Here is a 23,575-nt window from a genome sequence, read left to right as displayed (position 1 = left end):
AACAATTGGGTGAATGATATAACTATGATATGTTATTATTTATGATGCAATAACATTGGTTAACTGTGATGAGACTCACCCTTACTTGTTGTCATTTTCAGATTGAGGATATCGGCGCGACTTGGTGAGGATTAGCTCATAAGTCGGTTTTTAGTTATAGTGTCGGTGTCATGCTCTGGTAGATGTAACACTGGGAACACGTTTGTTTTGGAGTTGATTATAACTCTAACTGGTTTTGTTGGTTGAGTCGGATACATTAATGATGAATGTTGACTCTATGTTTTTGATTCCGCTGTGTAAAACATGATTTTATTTAATGAGTTATAATTTCAGTTGTTTCAGTGAATGCATGATATGTACCGACGTGTGTTTTATTACTTATGAAATTGTGATGCCTCTCTACATGTTACTCTGATTTAATATACTGTTATTTGCCGCGGGTTATTAGAGGGGTGTTACAATAGTGGTATTAGAGCATAGTCGGTCGTTGTGACCAGAGTCTTAGTGTCAGTCTTCTGTGTATGCGACTAATACAAGCTATTTGTCGATACTTTTGTTCTGACCGGATTGTTTGTGTTAAGCAGAACAATGGCTGGAAGAGGAGGAAGAAACGACGATGCTATCGCTGAGTCTCTGGGCATGATTGCTGGTGTGCTGGGAGGGAATGCCAATGGAGCTGCGATTGGTGCTGACAGACAACTGAACAGTTTCCAGAGGAACAATCCTCCATTGTTCAAGGGCACGCATGATCCCGAGGGTGCTCAGAAATGGCTTAAGGAGATCGAGAGGATTTTCAGAGTCATTGACTGTGCTGAGGATCTCAAGGTGAGATATGGCACCCACATGTTATCTGAAGAAGCTGATGACTGGTGGATGTCAACCAGAACTGAGCTGGATGCTAGTGGTACATCAATTACCTGGACTGTATTCAGGAGGGAATTTTTGAGGAGGTATTTTCCTGAAGATGTCAGGGGAAGAAAGGAAGTTGAATTTCTGGCGCTGGTTCAAGGCAATATGTCAGTACCAGAGTATGCTGCCAAGTTTGTGGAACTGGCAAGGTACTATGTGCACTACAATGATGACGAAGCCAGTGAGTTCTCGAAATGTGTCAAATTTGAGAATGGTCTTCGCGATGAGATCAAGCAGGGTATCAGGTACCAGAGAATCCAGAGGTTTGTTGATCTGGTAGATTGTAGCAGGATTTTTGAGGAAGATAACATCAAGCTGAGGTCATCTCACTCTCGCGAGTTGGTTGACAAAAAGGGTAAGAAGCCTATGGATAGAGGTAAGCCATATGGTAGAGGTAAACCTGTTGATTGGAAGAAACCCAGTGGGGGAGATTCCAGTGCTCGTATCAGGTGTTACAATTGTGGTGAGATGGGACATCGTAGGAATGAGTGCAAGCTTGATCAGAAGAAGTGTTACAAGTGTGACCAAGTGGGTCATATTGCTGCTGACTGCAAGAGGAGGGTTGTGACTTACTACAACTGTGGTGAAGAGGGTCACATCAGTCCTAATTGTCCTAAGCCGAAGAAGAACCAATCAGGAGGAAAGGTTTTTGCTTTGACCGGATCAGAGACTACTCCAGAGGACAGGTTGATTAAAGGTACGTGTTTCATTCATGGCACCCCTTTAGTTGCAATTATTGATACTGGAGCAACTCATTCTTTTATTTCTTTGGATTGTGCTATGAGGTTAAATCTTGAGATATCTGATATAAATGGAAGTATGGTTATTGACACTCCTGCGTCGGGTTCAGTAACTACTTCGTCTGCATGCTTGAATTGTCCGGTTGACATTTTTGGTAGGGAATTCGGGATGAACTTAGTGTGCCTTCCGTTGAAACAACTCGATGTAATCCTGGGAATGAACTGGTTGGAGTTCAATCGGGTTCATATCAACTGTTTTGCGAAGACAGTAATTTTTCCTGAAGAGGTTAGTAATGATGATCTGGAAATGACAGCTAGACAAGTGAATGAAGCTATCGGAGATGGTGCAACAGTGTTTATGTTGTTCGCATTGATGAGTGTGAAGGAGAAGGTGGCGGGTGGCGAATTACCAGTGGTGTGTGAATTTCCAGAAGTTTTTCCAGAAGATGTGAATGAATTACCACCGGAAAGAGAAGTGGAGTTTTCTATTGAATTGGTTCCGGGAACTAGTCCAGTGTCGATGGCACCGTACCGTATGTCACCGTTTGAATTGGCTGAACTGAAGAAACAGTTAGAGGAATTGCTCGAGAAGAAATTTATCCGTCCTAGTGTTTCGCCGTGGGGTGCGCCTGTGTTACTGGTAAAGAAGAAAGAGGGTTCAATGAGGCTGTGTGTAGACTACAGACAATTAAACAAGGTTACTATCAAGAATCGGTATCCATTACCGAGGATTGATGATTTGATGGATCAATTGGTTGGAGCATGTGTATTTAGTAAGATTGATCTGAGGTCTGGGTACCATCAGATACGTGTGAAGGATGACGATATTCAGAAGACTGCTTTTAGAACGAGGTATGGACATTATGAGTATTATGTAATGCCGTTTGGGGTTACTAATGCACCCGGTGTTTTTATGGAATATATGAACAGGATCTTCCATCCTTATCTCGATAAGTTCGTGGTGGTGTTTATAGATGATATCCTGATATATTCTAAGAATGAGGAGGAACATGCAGAGCATCTCAGAACTGTGTTAGAATTGTTGAAAGAGAAGCGACTTTTTGCCAAACTGTCGAAGTGTGAATTTTGGTTAGAAGAAGTCAGTTTTCTTGGACATGTGATTTCTAAGGATGGTATTGTTGTGGACCCTACAAAGATAGAAGCTGTGTCTCAGTGGGAAGCTCCGAAGTCAGTATCTGAGATTCATAGTTTTCTTGGCCTTGCAGGTTACTACAGAAAGTTCATTGAGGGATTTTCAAAGTTAGCATTACCGTTAACTAAATTAACCAGGAAGGGACAAGCCTTTATTTGGGATGCAAAGTGTGAAGAAGGATTCCAAGAGCTTAAGAGGAGATTGACTAGTGCTCCTATTTTGATTTTGCCAAATCCGACAGAATCATTTGTGGTTTATTGTGACGCATCACTGATGGGTCTAGGTGGTGTATTAATGCAGAATTGACAAGTAGTTGCTTATGCGTCGAGACAACTCAAAGTGCATGAGAGAAATTATCCGACTCATGATTTGGAGTTAGCAGCTGTGGTTTTTGTTTTGAAGTTGTGGCGACACTATTTGTATGGTTCGAGATTTGAGGTGTTCAGTGATCATAAGAGCTTGAAGTATCTCTTTGATCAGAAGGAGCTGAATATGAGACAGAGAAGGTGGTTAGAATTTCTGAAGGATTATGATTTTGGTTTGAATTACCATCCGGGTAAGGCAAACGTCGTGGCTGATGCATTGAGTAGGAAGACCTTGCATATGTCTAAGCTAATGGTGAAGGAATTGGATTTGATTGAACAATTCAGAGACTTGAGTTTAGTGTGTGAAGATACTCCTACTAGTGTCAAATTGGGTATGCTGAAGCTGACTAGTGGTATTCTCGAAGAAATAAGAGAAGGTCAGAAAGCTGATGTTGGGTTGATTGATAAGTTGACTTTGATTAACCAAGGCAAGGGTGGTGAATTCAGAGTGGATGAGAATGGTATGCTGAAGTTTGGTGACAGAGTTTGTGTTCCTGATGTTGATGAAATCCGAAAACGTATTTTGGAAGAAGGACACCGTAGTGGGTTGAGTATTCATCCTGGTGCTACAAAGATGTATCATGATTTGAAAAAGTTGTTTTGGTGGCCTGGAATGAAGAAGGAGATTGCTGAGTTTGTGTACTCTTGTTTGACTTGCCAGAAGTCAAAGATCGAGCATCAGAAACCGTCTGGGTTTATGCAACCGATGTTTATTCCTGAGTGGAAGTGGGATAGCATATCAATGGATTTTGTTTCGGGCTTGCCGAGAACTGTCAGAAATTGTGAAGCTATCTGGGTCGTGGTAGACAGGTTGACGAAGTCTGCACATTTTATACCGGTGAGAATGGATTATTCGATGGAGAAGCTAGCTCAGTTGTATATTGAGAAGATAGTTAGTCTTCATGGTATTCCTTCAAGTATCGTGTCAGACAGAGATCCGAGATTTACATCTAAGTTCTGGGAAGGTTTGCAGAAAGCTTTGGGTACTAAGCTGAGACTGAGTTCTGCTTATCATCCGCAGACTGATGGACAGACTGAGAGGACGATTCAGTCATTAGAGGATTTGTTGCGGGCTTGTGTGTTGGAAAAAGGAGGTACTTGGGATAGTTATCTTCCTTTGATTGAGTTTACCTACAACAACAGTTATCATTCGAGTATCGGTATGGCTCCGTTTGAGGCTTTGTATGGTAGGAGGTGTAGGACGCCGTTGTGTTGGTACAAATCTGGTGAGAGTGCTGTGATTGGTCCAGAAATTGTACAACAGGCTACAGAGAACATTAAAATGATTCAGGAGAAGATGAAGGCTTCTCAGAGTCGTCAGAAGAGTTATCACGACAAAAGGAGGAAAACACTTGAGTTTCAAGAGGGAGATCATGTGTTTATGAGAGTTACTCCTATGACAGGGATTGGTCGGGCATTGAAGTCGAAGAAGTTGACTCCGCGTTTTATCGGACCATTCCAAATTTCTGAAAGAGTGGGAGAAGTGGCTTATCGTATCGCTTTACCGTCGATGCTTGCAAATTTGCATGATGTATTTCATGTGTCTCAGTTGAGGAAATACATTTCAGATCCGTCCCATGTGATCCAAGTAGATGATATACAGGTGAAAGATAACTTGACGGTTGAGACTTTACCTGTGAGGATTGAGGATCGAAGGCTGAAGCAATTGCGTGGCAAGGAAATAGCTTTGGTCAGAGTGGCTTGGGGAGGACCTGCTGAGGGAAATGTTACCTGGGAGCTAGAGAGTCAGATGAAGGATTCTTATCCAAAGCTCTTTACCTAAGGTACGTTTTCGAGGACGAAAACCCTTTTAGTGGGGGAGAGTTGTAACACCCGTATAATTTTATTAATAATTTAATATGGATATTTAATTAATACACTACGCCAAATTTAAGCTGTAGCAGCGCAGCTACTAAAGCGCTTTTAGCAAAAGCGCTCTCGTAGGGCTCGCTAAAAACAAAATTAATAAACAAGGAAAAATGATGCAAAAAAAGCGCTCTGGTAGGGGGAGTTATGAGAGCGCTTTTAAAAAGCGCTCTGGTAGGGGGGGGTATGAGAGCGCTTTTAAAAAGCGCTCTGGTAGGGGGGTTATGAAAGCGCTTTTAAAAGCGCTCTTATAGGGTGGGTGCTACGAAAGCGCTTTTGGGATAAAAGCGCTCTGGTAGGGGGTGTTATTAAAGCGCTTTTGAAAAGCGCTCTGGTAGCCCATTTAAAAAATTATATATTTTACAAACACACGCGTTTTGTTTCAGATCTTTCTTCTTCCTTCGTTGCTCCGCCGTCCTCTCTCCGAAACCCTAGCAACCTCCGCCGTTCTTCTTCCTTTCAGATCCAAAACACACGAGTTTATGGTGAGTTGAGGTTCGTGTTGTTGCTGAGTTCGGTTTCGATTCTGAATCTACAAACCAAAACCGGGTGACACCTTTCTGAGTTTATTTCTTATTCTCTCTTCCTCTCTCAAATTTCTGAAGGGTTTGTTTGATTAGGAAAGTGATGAACAAATGTTTGGGTTTGATGAATGTTTGTCTGGTTATGTTTGATGATGATTTGTGAATGGTTTTGTTTCTGATGAATGGTTTGCGTGTATGAGAAAGATGAACAATTAGGGTTTTGGTTAGTGTTTGCGGCTGTGTATAGTGATTGTTGTTGGATGAATATGAACAATGTATTTACAGTTTCTGGAGAGGTTTTTCGAAGATGATGAACAGATTTTTTTTTAGGGTTTTTGGTTGTTGGCTCTGCGGCTGATTTTTTTTAGGGTTTTTGGTTGTTGGCTCAATTGACTTGTTCTTTTATCAAAAACTATTTTTATGTGCATGTGGTTGTTAATTGATTTCTTATAAATTGGTTTCTGTTCTGGTATAGCACTATTTTTATTAACTATTTTGTCTTTTGTTCGGAGATGAGGAAATTTTTGGTTGATAGAGAAAATATTGAGAATGTGAATGTTGTGTAAATAATCACGTTTTTCTATTGTAGGTTGAGCTTCAAACAGTGGATGGACTGGTAAAGGATAGAACACAATGTGCCCCTGCCGATTATGTTCCACAGAATATGAATCAAGTAATGTACCCCGAAGTCTTCTGTGGCAGGATCGTTCGGGGTACAGTTATTTGATTCATATTCTGTGACACAATACAACATAGCTCAGGTGACTACTGGTTCTCCACTAAAGCATCAATACAACATAGCTCCAGATAATACAGGAAGCGTACATTGGTTGCATAAGAACTCGAAAGTTGTTTCCCATTTAGTTGTTTTGGTTTAGAAATATGTGAATTGGTTTAGTTGTTTTGGTTTAGAAATATGTATATATGTATTTTGATTTACATTAATGGTATATAATATAATACTTTTTTGTATATAATCGATATCGATTATAATGGTATATATCGATTAGAAATGATAAATTATAGGTTCATGAAAAAATACTGCCAAAAAATAGTAAATTACAGGTTCTGAAATATTGCTGCCAAAAGTGCAGGTTTAGAAATAATAAAAAGCATAAAAAAAAAACGCAACATACGAAAGCGCTTTTGGAAAAGCGCTCTTATAGGGGTGGATACCAGAGCGCTTTTTCCAGAAAAGCGCTCTTAAAGGGGGGCCTACAAGAGCGCTTTTTCCAGAAAAGCGCTCTTATAGGGGGGGCCTACCAGAGCGCTTTCAGAAGCGCTTTTGTTAGCTACGCCAGCGCCACCTTTCACAGCGCTTTTAAAGGCTATAAAAAGCGCTTTTAAAGCCCTTCCTCGTTGTAGTGATAATTGGAATTATTAAGAATTTTGTGGAAATAATAGAAATAATGGTTGATGGCATTTGGGCCATGTGAGAGATTAGTAAGAAGAGGGGGGGTGTGGTGTAGTAAAGCCCTTACTCATTTAATATTATTTTTCATAAAATAATCAGAATTGAGAATTGGGAAAGAAAGAACGTGAAAGAACAGAACTGGGAACAAGGAACGTGAAAGAGAACTGTAGAGGGAGAGACCAAGAACCAAGACTTTTATCTGAGGTAAGGGGAGACTCTCCGTTTAATCTCTTTTATCGTATTATGGGTGATAGTATGGATTAGGGGTATGATCGGATCCATTGATTCTATATTCTGAATTTTCATCTGTGTTCATCATTGAATTTGGACTGTTAGTCCCTAACAACTGATAGATTTAGGGTATGATGAATGAAATTGATTATGGGATCATATACTATGGTTATGGGCGAATTCGTATGCTGTTTAGATGTGATTTTTCTGGTTTCTAGACTCAAAATTGTGGACTGGTATGAGTAAAAACGAATGGGTTTTGGACTGTTACGAACTCTGCAGGTTCTGGGCTTTTTCTGGTGTTTCGCGTATGAAACAGTGCCATACGCGTATGGGATGAGGTCATACGCGTATGGGGGACACTCCCAATGGGCTATACGCGTATGATACGCAGTTGCCCTGTCCCAAACACCACGTACTGGTGTTTTGCGTATGAGAGCGTATGAGGATGCTCATACGCGTATGGGAATTTGGAAAGAGGAAAATTATTCTGGTGATACGCGTATGGCAAGGCTGATACGCGTATGGGTTGGTTTCTAGGCCATTTTGAGTTCTGGTGAAATGCGTATGATACGCGTATGAGACATGGTGATACGCGTATGGATGCGTATGGGCAACATGATACGCGTATGGACGCTATGTGTGCAAATTTCTGTTTTGTGATTTTCTGGAAAGTTCGATGATATGTAACTTTCGATTTGTAGGCCTGTTTGCATGCTGTTTGAGATTGTGTAAACCTTGTGATGTGATGCTATGGTTTATGATGATTGATTGTATTGAATGATGTCAATGTATATATGAACATGCTTAGTGTTGATGATGATGATGATGAAATGAGTATAGATGATGCTACTCATAGAATGGTAATGATGAAAGTATGTTATATATATGTTGCATGCATTCATAAACATGGGCTGAATCCTATATGATGAAAGGATTCAGCGAGGGGCAGAATTCCCACTGTGTGGAATTTGTGCTGGCAGGGCCGTATCTGGATGATGATAGATTGGTTGGTGGATGATTCCACTGGTGATGATTGGTACCACATGCATAGTGTCAGTTTCATACATGTGCATGATTTGTTTATAACATAATGATATATGTTACATGTTGACTGTCTGTTTATCTGTGGATGTGTGAATGATGATTTGTCTGAATATGAAACAATTGGGTGAATGATATAACTATGATATGTTATTATTTATGATGCAATAACATTGGTTAACTGTGATGAGACTCACCCTTACTTGTTGTCATTTTCAGATTGAGGATAGCGGCGCGACTTGGTGAGGATTAGCTCATAAGTCGGTTTTTAGTTATAGTGTCGGTGTCATGCTCTGGTAGATGTAACACTGGGAACACGTTTGTTTTGGAGTTGATTATAACTCTAATTGGTTTTGTTGGTTGAGTCGGATACATTAATGATGAATGTTGACTCTATGTTTTTGATTCCGCTGTGTAAAACATGATTTTATTTAATGAGTTATAATTTCAGTTGTTTCAGTGAATGCATGATATGTACCGACGTGTGTTTTATTACTTATGAAATTGTGATGCCTCTCTACATGTTACTCTGATTTAATATACTGTTATTTGCCGCGGGTTATTAGAGGGGTGTTACAGTACCTTCATGGATAATTTGGAGGATGTCCCATATTTCTTTACCAGTTTTGCAGTGAGAACTTGTAATAATTCATCAAGACCTAATACGATAGTGATGATGTTCTTAGCTTTCAAACTACGTTGTCCATTCTCTTTGTCTTCTTTGGACCGATCCTTCTCAAGTATTTTTACTAAAACACCATAAACCGTTTGTGTAGGAACAAATGATCCATCTTCCACAGTTTTCAAATACCGCGATTAATTCCTTCATTAAAGAATTTCATTTTCTCTTTCCACAGCTAATACCCTTCTCCATTAAAGAATGGAGGTTTGTTTAGTGAATAGATTAAAGTCATCCTTCCTCATGAGACGATTAGTCTTTAATAGGAGTTAGACTCTTATTCCACTTGTTGAACAAGTGACCTCAAGCACAAGAGGGGAGTGAATTGTGGTTTTAGAAAATTGTGGATAGTTTTCTCTTTCTCAATTAAGATCTTGTTAGCAATGTTTTTGACTAGTAAAGCATAGAACAAGTAAAACAAATAAATCATATTGTAGAAAAATAAAGAGGATAAGGATAGAAAGATTGCACCAGAGAGTTGTCCAAGTTTGGCCAAAAGTTGGCTTAGTCTTACCCCCAAGAGTTCTTATTGAGATTTTCCACTATAGTCTTGCGAGCTTTTATCGATTATGCCCACGAACCTTAATACATTATGACCTTTTGAAATTTGAACAAACTTGTTCTCAACCTATGGACGGTCTTCACTCAAGATCAAAGCTTTTCACCGACTAAGCTTCATGAACCAACATCATGTACCTTTAAGACTATCAAAGACCAACACAACCACTTACAAAAAAAATTCTCACAAATAAAATTTCACTCCAAAGCACTAAGGTAACCAAAAGTGTAGAAATAAAATTTCTAGAGAACGAAGGAGAGAACTTAGACAGATAAATTCCAAATAAAAATGAAATCGTTGGAAAGTGGCATGGTTTCAAGTGAGGGAGACCTCCCTTTATATAGTAGTTGGAATCACCAAGAAAGGAAAGAAATCATGGGCCTCATTAACTATTTAATCGATTGGTCGAATCGTTTAAATTGAAATAATATAACTGTTATGATTCTCAAAATGGAAGGTTGTGATATGTGTCTGTTGCCAATCGTTTAGGTGTTGTAGAAGTGTATTGGGGCGTAAGTTTGCTATTTTCTAATTGATTGGGCTAATCGATTAGATTAGACAGAATTTCTCATTTTGTCATTTTCAGAACTCCTAAGTTATTTGTCACACTTTATTGAGTATGTGAGTTGTCTTAGTACTTTTAAGTTACTACCTTATTTTTATAGTACTTAATTCAGTTAGATAGATTGACAAGACCTGGTGGGCTTTTATATCTTTATTTTTGTTGATTTGAGTATTTCATGTTAATTGTTCTTTGAGTATTTCATGTTTGTAAATGTGTTGTTGTGATCAAAATTTAATTGTTACATGCAAGCAGGTAGATCCTCTTTATCCCTTTTTTAAGATGATAACGCATCTTTCTAATGTGGTATAAAACAGTAAAGAAAATATATTTTTGGAGTGTTTTAACCTCCCCCGAATTTTAACTAGAGGATCTAAGATTGCAACAATATGATATCATGATGTGAGTATTTACAAATTCTTAATTTCAGTTTTCATCGGTTCTTCCAAAATTCCTTTTCTTGTAAATTATGGCGCAGCATTCAATTCCATCATCTCCTCCCACTCCCACCACCATTGCGGTTCGTTCCCCCTGAAGGCTCGTCGCCAATGATGGCTCCTTCGAATTCTCCGTACCATACCATAGATCAGACTACATCGTCATCCACTATGGTGCTTACTTCAAGTTTTATGTCTATATTCGTCACATTTGTAATTGTGATGATTCTAGCAGAATCACTCTAAATTAAGGTCTTGTTAGTTTTTCTTTTGTTGATTTATCTTAAATTTGAGTTGTTTAGGCTTTAGCATTTGAACTTTTTTCTCCAATTTCTACTAGTCTTAGGATCAATTTGATTTCATTATGCTATTTTGTATTGTATTGAACTATTCATGGTCTAATTTTATCTTTCCCTCTTGCTTATTTTTGTTTTTGTGTTGAAGCATTGCATTAATTTATATAAGAAGAACCGCGCTTCTACTTAATCGACATCGCCCAATTTTCCATGACTTTGATTAGGAAACTCTGTTGTTAATGATATAGAGTGCTAATTTGCTTGATTCTGCCTTGTGAACTCTGTTGAAAATTTGCTTTGGCAATTTTTTTTAATATATTGCAGAAGTGATATTAATGAACAAATTCTCTACACATAGTACATAATATTTTCAATTTAGGAGCCAACAAATTAATCAATATGAATGATAACCCTGTAAAAAAGAGCTTTGAAAATCTGAACTCTCACTTTCCTTATCAGACTCTGCATTTTCCTTTTTTCCTTTTCTCAACTTAAATTTCCTCAGCAAGTGTTCAACCAACAACACCGTAAGACCGATGAAGATCGTCCCTAAAGATCCACCACCAAGTGCTAATAACACAACAGATAGCCATTGCATCCCATGACTATGTGGCAAAATCACCCATGTTGCTGCCACATAGCCAGTTGCCATAAAAGCCACAGCCACCCACATAACCTTATGAGCAATGATCAATAGTATTGTTTGTGGTTTTCTTCGAAACGGAATGATACTAACAAGAACAATGACTATAGATAAAGAGGTGAAGAGTGCTATGTTATTGCTTATTGCAAACACCTTAAAAGCTGTTGTTTTACCTACCATTGATTTCCCTTTCATTGGTCCTTCTTGGTACACACCTCCAGGTGGAGTAATACCAGCAGCAAAAGTTACAGTAGCAATCAAAATAGCAACTAAAACAATGGTGTTTCTTGCATTTAGTAATGCCTCTTTGTGCATCTCATGATAACTTTTCCTCTTAGTATGGTTCATGTTTTCCATTTTCCCTTTGTTATTGTTATGATGCTTGTGTTTCACTAGATTTGTCGGTGAAAAGTAATATGGAGTATCGGTTCCATTCTCGAACGTCTCGTTTATTTGAAGCTGAGGTGATCTAGATTCAGTGCTTTTGCTAACTGGTGGAGGGCTTAGACAATCATATGATACCATTTCATTTAGTATTTCCATTTCAGTAGGTATATAACGTCGAGGCGGGGAAAACCTAGATGGCGGTGAGGGAGAATAGGCCTTGTCTAGTTCAAGTGAAAAAGAGGAAGATTGAATGCTTCTTCTACCACCAGCTCTGATAAATGCTGCTTGCATTTGCCTATTTTCTGCACTGTCCATAGCTTGATCAAGAATGTCTAGTGCTGTGATCCCTTCACTATTCCTAGTGTTAATATCCAGCTTTGTCTTGTTGATCAAGAAATCTGTCATCTACAATGAACACAAAACCATTATCATAAATATATCTCAGGATTTCAAACGAGTAAGCATTCGAAAAAGACTTAATTGTTAGTTTTCGTCACTTCGGTGCGTTGCGCAGGTTAAAATACTAGCTAAATATATTCATAACTCGTGTCAATTTCTCACCTTATGGCGACCGCCTGAAACTGCAAGATGTAAGGCAGTGTTGCCATATCTATCTTGACAGTGCAATAGATTTGTGCCATTGGCAATTTGCACCAAGAAAACCAAAGCATCATAGCATCCATATCTCACAGCTAAATGAAACACGGTCTCTTCTTCTCTTGTGAGACAGTGAAATGAAGCGGAACTTCCCGACACAAAATCGTTGAGGACTGAGACTTTCCCGTTCATCACTGCAAGATGCAATGGTGTATAACCATTGTTGTTGTATTGTAAAGCAAGATTTGAATCGCGTTTTAGTAGGATCCATACAATCTCTCTGTGTCCTTTATTACAAGAATGATGCAATGCCGAATTCCCATTCTCGTCGATAAGTTGAGTAAGATCTGGCCACTTGTTCAACAACTCTCTAACAACATCTGCATACACAATCAATAGTTTAGTTGATAGCTTACATCAACCATATATAAATAGACAGACAAATAGATAGACAGAAAAACAGATAGACGAACAAATAGACATAGTAAACATAGTAAAGAAAACTCTTTATTCGTACCTGAGTGCCCTCTTGATGCGGCAATATGGAAACATGTTTGATCATACCCTACTACTTCTAGTCCCACATTCTCAGATAGATTCACCAGGAGGTTCACCAAGTCAAGATGACCATGATAGCAAGCCACAAAGAAAGCACTTTTACCACTAGGATTAACCTTGAATGTAGCCATGGGATTGACTTCCAGCAGCAACATCAAAACATTAACATTCTCTTGTCGGCAAGCCTCGTGAACTGGAGTCTCCATGTTTTTGTTCTCAGCAGAAACCATGTCAGGACATAGTCTAACAATCTCAGACACAATTTCAATGCAACCATACTTGGAAGCAAGGTGTAATGGAGTGCTTAAGGTGTCATCTGTTCTCTGGTTGAGGATTCCTTCTCTCTCTTTAACTAAGTTTGAAAATGTTGTCATGTCATTTTTCTTGATTGCATCAAAAAACTCTAGATCCATATTGAATTAATTAGTTAAGCTTTGTGAATGTGATCTATAATTATAGTACTAAAATTTTGAGGAAATGTTTGAGAAATTATAGTAGTGACAAAGATCATGGTATTGACTTTTGAACGTGTGTTTTGGCCTTTTGGATGAAATTGTTATGTATCAACGCCTTAACTTTCAAGGAAAATTCCTCTAAAAGTTTTCTATCAAAAGTCAATGTGTGTCCACGTAATCATTGTCATTGTTGCTAAGAAATTTCCTAGTACCAACATAGATTGGTTTGAAAGATAGAGGCTTATGCATCTTAATCAAGTGGTCCAAGGTTTCAATTTCTAGATCTTATACACGTACAAAATATACTTGCAAAGTGACTATCCACCTTGATTCTTCTAAAATTTTTGTGCAGAAATTACTCAATGTGAACAATATATAATATTTTAGACTTCAAAATTATAAAACATTAAGAATTAAAAAGATTTTATATTTTACTATTTTCAAAATTAGGATCAATAAAATATTATTTAACATTAATATTGTTCCAACAAAATAATCCGAGGTAGATCTTCTTGAGTCCGAACATTCAATCTAATATACATATGTGTATGAGATGAACTTGTCGAAGGATGAAGAATATAGATGGAGGTTAAAGTCAATGTTACCATGAACATATCTAATAATCAGCTTCAAGTCAGATATGTGTTGTGTTTTTGGATCATAGGTTTAAATAAACACATCTATTGAACGTCAAAGAAAATATTAGATCTAGTAAATGCAAGTATTGCAATGCTCCAACAACACGACGATATTCGATTGAATCATGAGGTTATCTAAAGAACCCTTGATTTTTGTCTTTGTGTTCACCAGTGTAGATGATGACTTGCCAGAGAACATATCGGTGCACTCTATAGTTTCTTCTACATATTTCTTTTGATAAAGAAAAAGTCCTCTAGAATGTTTGGTAATATATATATATATATATATATATATATATATATATATATATATATATATATATATATATATATATATATATATATGAGGAGGGATATTCTTACTCCAGGAGTAAGTTATTTACACTTACTCCAAATCTGGATCATTGATTCTTCTAAATCTAATGGTTAAAAATATTAAGTAATTAAATGTGGAGAGAGAAAATCATTACTTATTACTTTTAACCATTAGATTGAGAAGAATCAATGATCCAGATTTGGAGTAAGTGTTAATAACTTACTCCTGGAGTAAGAATATCCCTCCTCTATATATATATATATATATATATATATATATATATATATATTTATATATACCCAAATCCTTGATAGAGAGTTGAGAACTAAAGTGTGCCATAATAGGCTCACGAAGAGTGTTAGATGACACAACAAGAATAATGGCATCTAGATACAGAAGAATATAGGCGATGTCATGGTCATAATGAATATATAAATAGAGAGTAATCAAGAATCATTATTAAAGAATCTCATTGTATCTACATAACTAGTAAAATATTAGTACCATGTGTGAGGTGTTTGTTTGAGAGAGAGAGTTTTCTTTATTAAACGTACATGACATATCCATCAGAGTTTTGTATCACTCGACATATCCATCAGATTTCTTCTTTTGCCTAAAAATTCATAAACTTCGAATAACATTAGCATTAGACATAGGAAGAACTTATCGCACGTCTTATTTTCAATAGAGTTTCATATTCGTCTTTCTTATTCATTTTCTAATTAGGGTCATTTAATGAATCAATAGGATTTATAGGTAAGGGATGTATGGAAATTTGGGTTGAAGTTATGAAGTTTGAAAAACTTATGAGGCTTATCAATGTCATGTTGAGCGTGAGTGGTCATTGAGGGGTGTGAGGTGAGATTTATGGTAAATATGCTTGGATCGGAGGGGAATAATGTTGGTGATCGGAACAATCAGAAGGAAATGATGTGATAGATTAAATTATTGTAGTATATTTATTTCAAACAGCATCCTTTATTTCTTCCAAGATAAAATTAAATTATTGTAGTATATTTATTTGCTACATAAGGTGCTTGAAACATTGAGAATTAGAGTAAGACACAATCTCAACTAAAGCCATACTCATAAGTTTTAAATTAAAAAACAGTGCGTGTGATGTGAGGAAGAGTGAGATGACCCTCCTCCACAAACGATGCAATGCAATCATCAAACATTTCTTCAACAGATTTAAACTTGAATCCAAGACTCTCAATCTTTGATGTGTTTAGTTCATAATGTGGCCTATTTAGTTTCTTGAACCTGAAAAACAAAAAAAAAATGATTCTAAGATACTCACATTTTTTTCTTAATTATATTATATTAAAACTATTCAAACCGCACCGCGAATATGAAAAGCGCTAACCAACCTTTTAGGAATCGGAAAACCGGGATAGCGAATTGCTAGCATGGAAACCAAATCATCATTTTCCATTATTGTGGAACTACAAAGGTATCTACCATGAGAGGCTTTGTTCTCATAAAGAAGGATGTGACATAGTGCAACATCATCAATATGAACATATCCCATTCTTCCATGCCATTGAAATTTCTCAGTTTCCCCTATATTAGTTAATTAGCAATACTAATCATAATTAAAAAAAATATTAATCAAATTAAGAGGTTTGTGTGTATGAATGTTACCTTTGAACAAGCCTAGAACATCGGAAGCAGTGGAACACAAATCTGGTGGCAAACTAGGTCCAATGATGAATGATGGAAGAATAGTGACTAAGTCTATTCCATTCTCTTTGCAATATTCCCAAGCTGCTTTTTCAGCCATTATCTTCGACATCGGGTACCATGCCTTAATTCAGTACATGTATGTTATAGTAAGTTCGATAAAAAATTTATACTACATTCGGTCTATATATAGATCAGATACATCGTGCTGACTGTCTACCTTGAGTTTTTCGCATAATTCCAAGGAGCTCCAAGAAGACTCGTCTAGTGATACGTTTGGATCAAAATCGTCTCTTACTCTAACCGCAGAAGAAGATGAAGCCAACACCACTCGAACAAGGGCTGGATTCTTCCGACAAGAACGCAACACATTTAGCGTACCTTGGACCGCCGGTTCCAAGATTTCCGACTGGTTTTGTTGGACAAAAATTGTAACCATATTAGACATTCATCAAATTATAATATAATTGCCACAATTTTCATGTACATAGAAGTATAGAACCATAAATGTCATACCTTGGGATCATCTGATATATGATTGAGTACTGGAGAAGCAATATGGAAGACACCTTTGCATCCGATGATGGCATTGTCAAAGCTGTTTTCTTCCATTAAATCAGCTTGGACTAGTTTGAGTCTTTCTGTTGCTCCTTCCAACTTCAATAGATGTTCAAATTTCTTCTTCTTCCCTGCACATATTAAATACATATATTAATCTATTTAAATGTAACATGATTAAATTTAAAACCATATTTAGATATAAATAATTAGTTTGTAGCTGAAAATTAATTTTGAATGTAAACCTAAATCTCTAACAGTTCCAGTGACATGATATCCAGATAAAAGAAGTCTCTTAATAAGCCAAGAAGCCAAAAATCCTGAAGCTCCTGTGACACATACTTTGTCTCCACTTTTGTGTTCCATGTCAAAAGTTTATGTGATTGAGGCAACAACAATGGCTTTGTTTATTTATATACATATTGTTGCATGTTTCCTCTTCATTCTTCACAAGGATGAGATGATGAAGCTAACCGAACTTAAACTAATGGTGTAGGAGACATGACCTACTTACCTTTTTCTGCTATAGTTTCATTTCATCAATAATCATTGATTAAACGTAATATTCAAACACTATCATCAGAAGCGCCCATGGCCTAATGGATAAGGCGCTTGACTTCTAATCAAGCGATTGTGGGTTCGAGTCCCACTGGGCGTGTTTTTTGTTTTATTTTCTTTATTCATTGAAAAAAAAAGTATCACGTTCTGCTTCAAACATTTTTATTTTCTTTTGCTTTATCAATTTTTTTCTGCACACAATACTTTATCAAATCAAATGTATGAATTGCTTTTTTTCAAAAAGTTATCTACGAAGCAAAATATTAATTTTTTTTTTACTACTATTTTGTTTTATATTTTATTATAAAAGTAATATGAATTTGCTTTTTTCAAAGAGTTATCTAGGAGCCAAAATATTAATTTTTTTTATATTATTATAAAAATAATATTTTAGTTAGACGGACCGACTAGACAACTCAATAAAGTAAGATTATATTAACTTTTGCAAGCAAACTAATATATTATTATTTTCATTTCATAGGGAAATTTATTGGTTATATATAAATTATTTAGCATGTACTTTTCATTCTTAAATTGCTTAGTATTGTATGAGTATTATGTTTAATTAAAGTTATATTTGTATTTAACGAAATTCTTCCTTCCTTTATTAGTAGGAACATTTATGGTGAGTTTGGAAGAAATTGAATTTTTTTTTCAAAATAATTTAAATGATTCAATTAAAAAAAATTTCAACCTCTTGTGTTTAGACAAAATATTAAATTTATTTATTATTAAATTTTTGGATCATCATAAATTTTGAAGGCTATTTTTTTTTTTTTAAATATATCAATATGAAAATTTTACATGATTAACAATAATCAATTATAATATAAGAAAATTAGATATTCTGAAAATCCTTCATCTACCTCAAACCAAACACACCTTAAAATAAAACACTAAGAATCCAAAACAAAGTAATATATTTTGAGGGATTAAGAAAATAAATAGAAAAAAACATAAATACCATATTTTAACCAACAAATTATCCATACACTTTGAGAAAAAAAACTCAGATTGTATATGGTTTTTTAAAAAATAATTATAGTCAGATTGTATATGGTTTTTAAAAAAATAATTATTTTAATTGATTTTAATTATTTAATTAATACAGTATCATATATTAAATCCTCTTTTCACTAATTAAATATAGAAATGAAGTAAAATTTAATAAGTAAAAACATATTAAGAAAAATATTGTATTAATATTTAAAGCAATAAATATTTAAAATAAAAAATAATATTACACTAACATTTTGAAACTACAATATGAATTACTAAGTAGAGAGCAGAAGAGGAGGAACATATTAGACTTAATTGAAGGGTTATATTACAAATGTAGAAGTTTGAAGGATTTTTGTAAAAATTTAATGAATGAAAGAAACTTTCAAAACAATTAATATAAAATAATTTTAATGGAAATAAAAAATGAAATTCAATAACTTTATATAATATATTATTTAGAACTTAATCAAAAACTAAATTAAATAATTACAAAGATTACAAATGATAAAAAACTTTTAAAAAATAGCAAATATCGGACTACATACCAGTTGATAAACAAGATAAATAATTTAACTTCTAAAATCAATAATCATAATTAAAAGAAATATATTTCTCATATTATCTATTTTCTTTTACAAATTTTGCACTTTAATTTTAGTCCATTACAATTGCAGTTTCATTGAATCAAACCAAATTACTTACAATCTTAGCTTCTAAAAGGTTTCAATTCTCAAATCGTTAGTAATATTACTCTAGTCTACGTGGATACGATAAAAATACTTTCTTATGATTTACTCTAAATCAATAAGCTATTTGTATAAGATCAAAATGAGCACAATAATAATATTAGAATGTCAAGTCCACAGACATAGGGTTGCAATCAGAAAACTAGAAAATATTATAATGGTGATGGAGTCCCATATCTTTTTATTTATCAAAATTTAGAGCGTTTATAAAACTTGTTTAGGGATTGTCTAGTGAAATACACTCCAAGAATATGAGCTAAAAAACCTAAAATATTTTATTAAAAAGTTTGATTAATTAATTTTTTTTAAATTATTGAAATTGTTAATTAATTTATTTTGTAAAAAATATTAAACTTAAATTTATTTTGAAAAAGAATTTGATAAATGAATTTTTTATATTTGTAAAAAAATAAATTTTATTTTAATTTTTTATAAATAAAATCATTTATATTATAAAATATTAATTAATAATTTTTTATTTTTTATTCTAGTCATCATTGCCAAATCAATAAAAGTAAATTGACAATATCTTATTACACCACATTAAATCTCTTAGGCACTTGACGAAATTTTAAAATACTCCAATTTTAGTAGATGCATATTCGGAAGTAACTTTTTTTTATATAAAAAGTTGGCTTTTTTCGTAGGTACATCTACGAAACGTATTAACAACAGAGTATTTCATAGAGGTATCTACGAAACATTCTGCTATATTTTCAAATCAAATACATTTCACTGCAAAACTCAATTTTTATAACAAAAATGGAACATCAAAATATAGTAAATTAAAGTAATGTAATTTAAAGGCAACGAAATACATAATGTTAAATACATAATCAAAGTAACGTACATAAATGAAATCAAAATACAAATGTCAAAAAAAATCACAGGCATCATTACTACTGTGTGTGTCGAACAAGTGCCCCACCTGTCCTTGCACGGTTTCGATGGTACAGAAATGTCCCCTCTACCACCCTAATGATACCATCCAATACAGGCCTGGCATCAGAGCCCCTCAGAGAAGAAACCATCGGCAATGCCTGCCCCGACCATGTCAGCTGTAACACCCGGTATTTAGTTAATTACTTAGAATTTAATTATTGAATTTGTGGAGTGTTGAGAATTGTTGACATGGGCTTTTATGATTAATTAGTCGATTAATTAATTGATTAAGTTGTAGAAATAGTATTGAAGAAATACTAGATTTATTATATGGACCTAATTAAGTGATGGTGGTAGTAAAAGGTGGGGTGTGAATGTTAGGCCCAATAGGCTTAATGAAATTAAGTTAAGATAAGGATTAGGTTAATTAGAAGAGAAAAAGTCTTGGGGAATTAGTCATGGGAAGGTGTAGAGAAGAGAGAAAATAGGAGAGAAATTCATTCCCGTTTTTCTTGCAGCAGTCTCACTAAATCGAAGATCCCCGATTCGTTAACCGTTGGATCGTCACCAAATTTTGTGGGTAGGTTCGCAACACCTATATCTAACTTTTGACCGTTGGGATCTTCAAAATAAGGTCTGAGTTGTGAGATATCATCATCGCACTGTAGCTGCAAATTAAGGAAAATTTTCAGCTTTTTATTCGGATGAAAAGAGGCAATGTTTGGGAGCTAAGGCTAGATGGCTTCGATCGGTAGAATTGTAGAACGGACTCCGAATACAAGGTAAGGGGTGGGGTTCTAACTCTATAACCGGACTCATGATGAATGATATGTGGGGGTTAATTTCGTAGGAAATTATTCCAGTTTATTTGTGTGTGATTTATGTTGCAAAACAATAATTTTTATGCTATTGTGTTGAATCTTGTTGTTGTTGAATCGATAGTGTAGTTAAATTTGTAGTGCAAAATAATTATTGGAATACTTGGAGATAGGAATATGATGATTGTATGTGGGATTATGGTGTATTTAGTTATCCGGAATTAATTGAAAATTGTAGAGGTAGTTCGTATATGCTAGTAGGTGATTGTGATCGGCTTGTTTTGTGAATTACGATGAGTACGTTGTGTTGTTATTTCTTTGTGATTTCTGAGTGATGTGTATATTGTTGTTGTTTTATGCGAAGTTGCAGGATGTTTCAGTGACGATGTATACCTCTATTTATTGGTATAGCGACGATATAGGCTTATGTCTTTTGTGACGATGATGTTGTTGTTGTATGTGTTTGTTGCATTCATATACATATGCATTTTGGCGACGGCCTAGAATGGCAAATTAGTGACGAAGGCTTATGCCTTGATGCCTCTGTTAACTGGCAATTGGCGATGGGGGCTGAAGCCCTGGGTACCACATGCATGTGCAGTTGTAGAGTCTCATTGTATGTGGCATGAGTGTGATTTAATTGTGATGTGATGTGACTTGAGTTGTTGTTAAATTGTGATAATATGGAGTTGTAATTATAAATTGTTATACTAATGACGTGTTGTGACAAGTATTGTCTGGAAGATGAGAAATAGTTGTTATAACTATTAATATGTTGTCGTTATTGATTTTTGTTAATTATAACTGTTCAGGTTAATTGTTATTATAAATGTAGTCTGAAAGCTGTAACGTGATAATTTCGTATGATTAAATTCTAATATATTGTTTATCATGCGTTTGTTTATATTGGTAGATATCTCACCCTTTCTGAATGATGTTTCCCTACCATGGGAAATTGACAGGTACTCAAGATAGCGGTGGAAGTTTGAAGTGATTTTATGAAGTCTTTAGTTGTTGTTATTCGAGTTGGTGTCTTGCTCTGATACGTAGCACTCGGGGGATAAAGAGATTGTTTTATTTATTATGTTGTTTGCTGGATTTTTAAGTGAATTATGTTTTAAATTGTAACTTAAAGTTACTGTGCAATGATGCTACGATTTGATTAGAATATTTATGAAGTTTGATGATTCCGCTGCGAGTTAACTATTTAATTTGAAACAAAGTGATTTTTTATAATGATTTAATTGTCCGTTTTAAGTTACGTGCTATGTATCTATATGAAGGCAATTAAGCCATAATTGTTTTTGAATGACGAATATGTGATACCTCAAATGAATGTTGTTTGCAATTTATACTCTGATTTTTATTATAATTACCGGGTAGATTTGGGGTGTTACATTAGTGGTATCAGAGCAGGTCGGTCCGTCCGGCCAAGTTGTCTAATGTTGTTTATTCCTCTTTACGCGACAAGTGTGTGAAACACTATCGGTACTTGTTGCTTTCTGGTTGTTGCAGGAATTAGTTTGAGCGAAGTGGGGGAGAAGCTTTGCTTCTCGGATGTGGTTCAGTTGCAAGTTCGCAAAGAGGATTGTTGTCTGGGTGTTTCGAAAACTGAATTTCGACGAAAGAAGGTGTCTCTCGAGTTATAAAAAGTTTGGGAGTGAGGAGATATGTTAAGAGTTTTTTTGGAATATGTTTAAGTTGAAGAAAAATGAGTTTTGGAGTGGAAATTCCGTAAGCAAAATGCAGGAAATTGCTGAATGTTTTGTGAAACTTCAAAAATTCATAACTTGAGTTCTGGACATCCGATTTTAGTCCCGTTTGAAGCGTTGGAAAGCTAACGAGATGAAATTTATTTTAAAAATGGTTTCAGAAGCTGTAATAGAATTATTTGTAACAAGATGATGTTGGAAAGAGATGAAGTTTGCGTTTACGCTTGTCCTTGGGACCAGACTTGTGCGTTGGTGTCGCGCTGAACGTTAGTGTCAGAGTTGAGTGAATTGAAGGAGTAATTAAAGGGTTTGTTTAGAAGAAATTTTAAGAATTAAGTGTCCCATTTGAGAAGTTTTGGAGATACCGTAAAGAGTGTCGCGGCATGGCGTCGATGTTCGCATTTTCAAATGGCGTTGGAATAGTTAACAAGTTAGTAACGGTTATGTTGAAGAAGTACCGGAATGGTCGACATATATGTGATCGATTTGAGATGTGTTAATGGGTTGTTATGTTGGATGGTTGGACGTGGAGGTGAAGTTGATGATGGTTGTATCGAATAAATTTTCGAGGACGAAAATATTCTAAGTGAGGGAGAGTTGTAACACCCGGTATTTAGTTAATTACTTAGAATTTAATTATTGAATTTGTGGAGTGTTGAGAATTGTTGACATGGGCTTTTATGATTAATTAGTCGATTAATTAATTGATTAAGTTGTAGAAATAGTATTGAAGAAATACTAGATTTATTATATGGACCTAATTAAGTGATGGTGGTAGTAAAAGGTGGGGTGTGAATGTTAGGCCCAATAGGTTTAATGAAATTAAGTTAAGATAAGGATTAGGTTAATTAGAAGAGAAAAAGTCTTGGGGAATTAGTCATGGGAAGGTGTAGAGAAGAGAGAAAATAGGAGAGAAATTCATTCCCGTTTTTCTTGCAGCAGTCTCACTAAATCGAAGATCCCCGATTCGTTAACCGTTGGATCGTCACCAAATTTTGTGGGTAGGTTCGCAACACCTATATCTAACTTTTGACCGTTGGGATCTTCAAAATAAGGTCTGAGTTGTGAGATATCATCATCGCACTGTAGCTGCAAATTAAGGAAAATTTTCAGCTTTTTATTCGGATGAAAAGAGGCAATGTTTGGGAGCTAAGGCTAGATGGCTTCGATCGGTAGAATTGTAGAACGGACTCCGAATACAAGGTAAGGGGTGGGGTTCTAACTCTATAACCGGACTCATGAT

General features: G+C 35.4%; 2 protein-coding genes and 1 non-coding gene across 3 annotated transcripts; 1 reads left to right on the top strand and 2 right to left on the bottom strand.

The window, feature by feature from the left end:
• Positions 1 to 11,162: 11,162 nt before the first annotated feature.
• On the bottom strand, positions 11,163 to 13,495 carry LOC131648416 (ankyrin repeat-containing protein At5g02620-like). The gene is made up of 3 exons (XM_058918177.1): positions 12,924 to 13,495; positions 12,371 to 12,786; positions 11,163 to 12,214 (listed from the first exon to the last, which is right to left on the bottom strand). The coding sequence occupies exons 1-3, from the start codon at positions 13,375 to 13,377 to the stop codon at positions 11,174 to 11,176; spliced, it is 1,911 nt and encodes a 636-aa protein (XP_058774160.1). The 5' UTR covers positions 13,378 to 13,495; the 3' UTR covers positions 11,163 to 11,173.
• Positions 13,496 to 15,350: 1,855 nt separating this feature from the next.
• LOC131648415 (tetraketide alpha-pyrone reductase 1) lies at positions 15,351 to 17,372 on the bottom strand. Its single transcript, XM_058918176.1, has 6 exons — positions 16,860 to 17,372; positions 16,573 to 16,745; positions 16,277 to 16,465; positions 16,018 to 16,180; positions 15,744 to 15,936; positions 15,351 to 15,636 (listed from the first exon to the last, which is right to left on the bottom strand). The coding sequence occupies exons 1-6, from the start codon at positions 16,978 to 16,980 to the stop codon at positions 15,474 to 15,476; spliced, it is 1,002 nt and encodes a 333-aa protein (XP_058774159.1). The 5' UTR covers positions 16,981 to 17,372; the 3' UTR covers positions 15,351 to 15,473.
• On the top strand, positions 17,200 to 17,272 carry TRNAR-UCU (transfer RNA arginine (anticodon UCU)). The gene has a single exon. It is a non-coding gene; the product is annotated as a tRNA-Arg (tRNA).
• Positions 17,373 to 23,575: the final 6,203 nt, after the last annotated feature.

The sequence above is a fragment of the Vicia villosa genome, linkage group LG2 (assembly GCF_029867415.1).
Source record: "Vicia villosa cultivar HV-30 ecotype Madison, WI linkage group LG2, Vvil1.0, whole genome shotgun sequence".
Taxonomy (NCBI): domain Eukaryota; kingdom Viridiplantae; phylum Streptophyta; class Magnoliopsida; order Fabales; family Fabaceae; genus Vicia; species Vicia villosa.
This window is presented reverse-complemented; position numbering and strand designations above follow the sequence as displayed.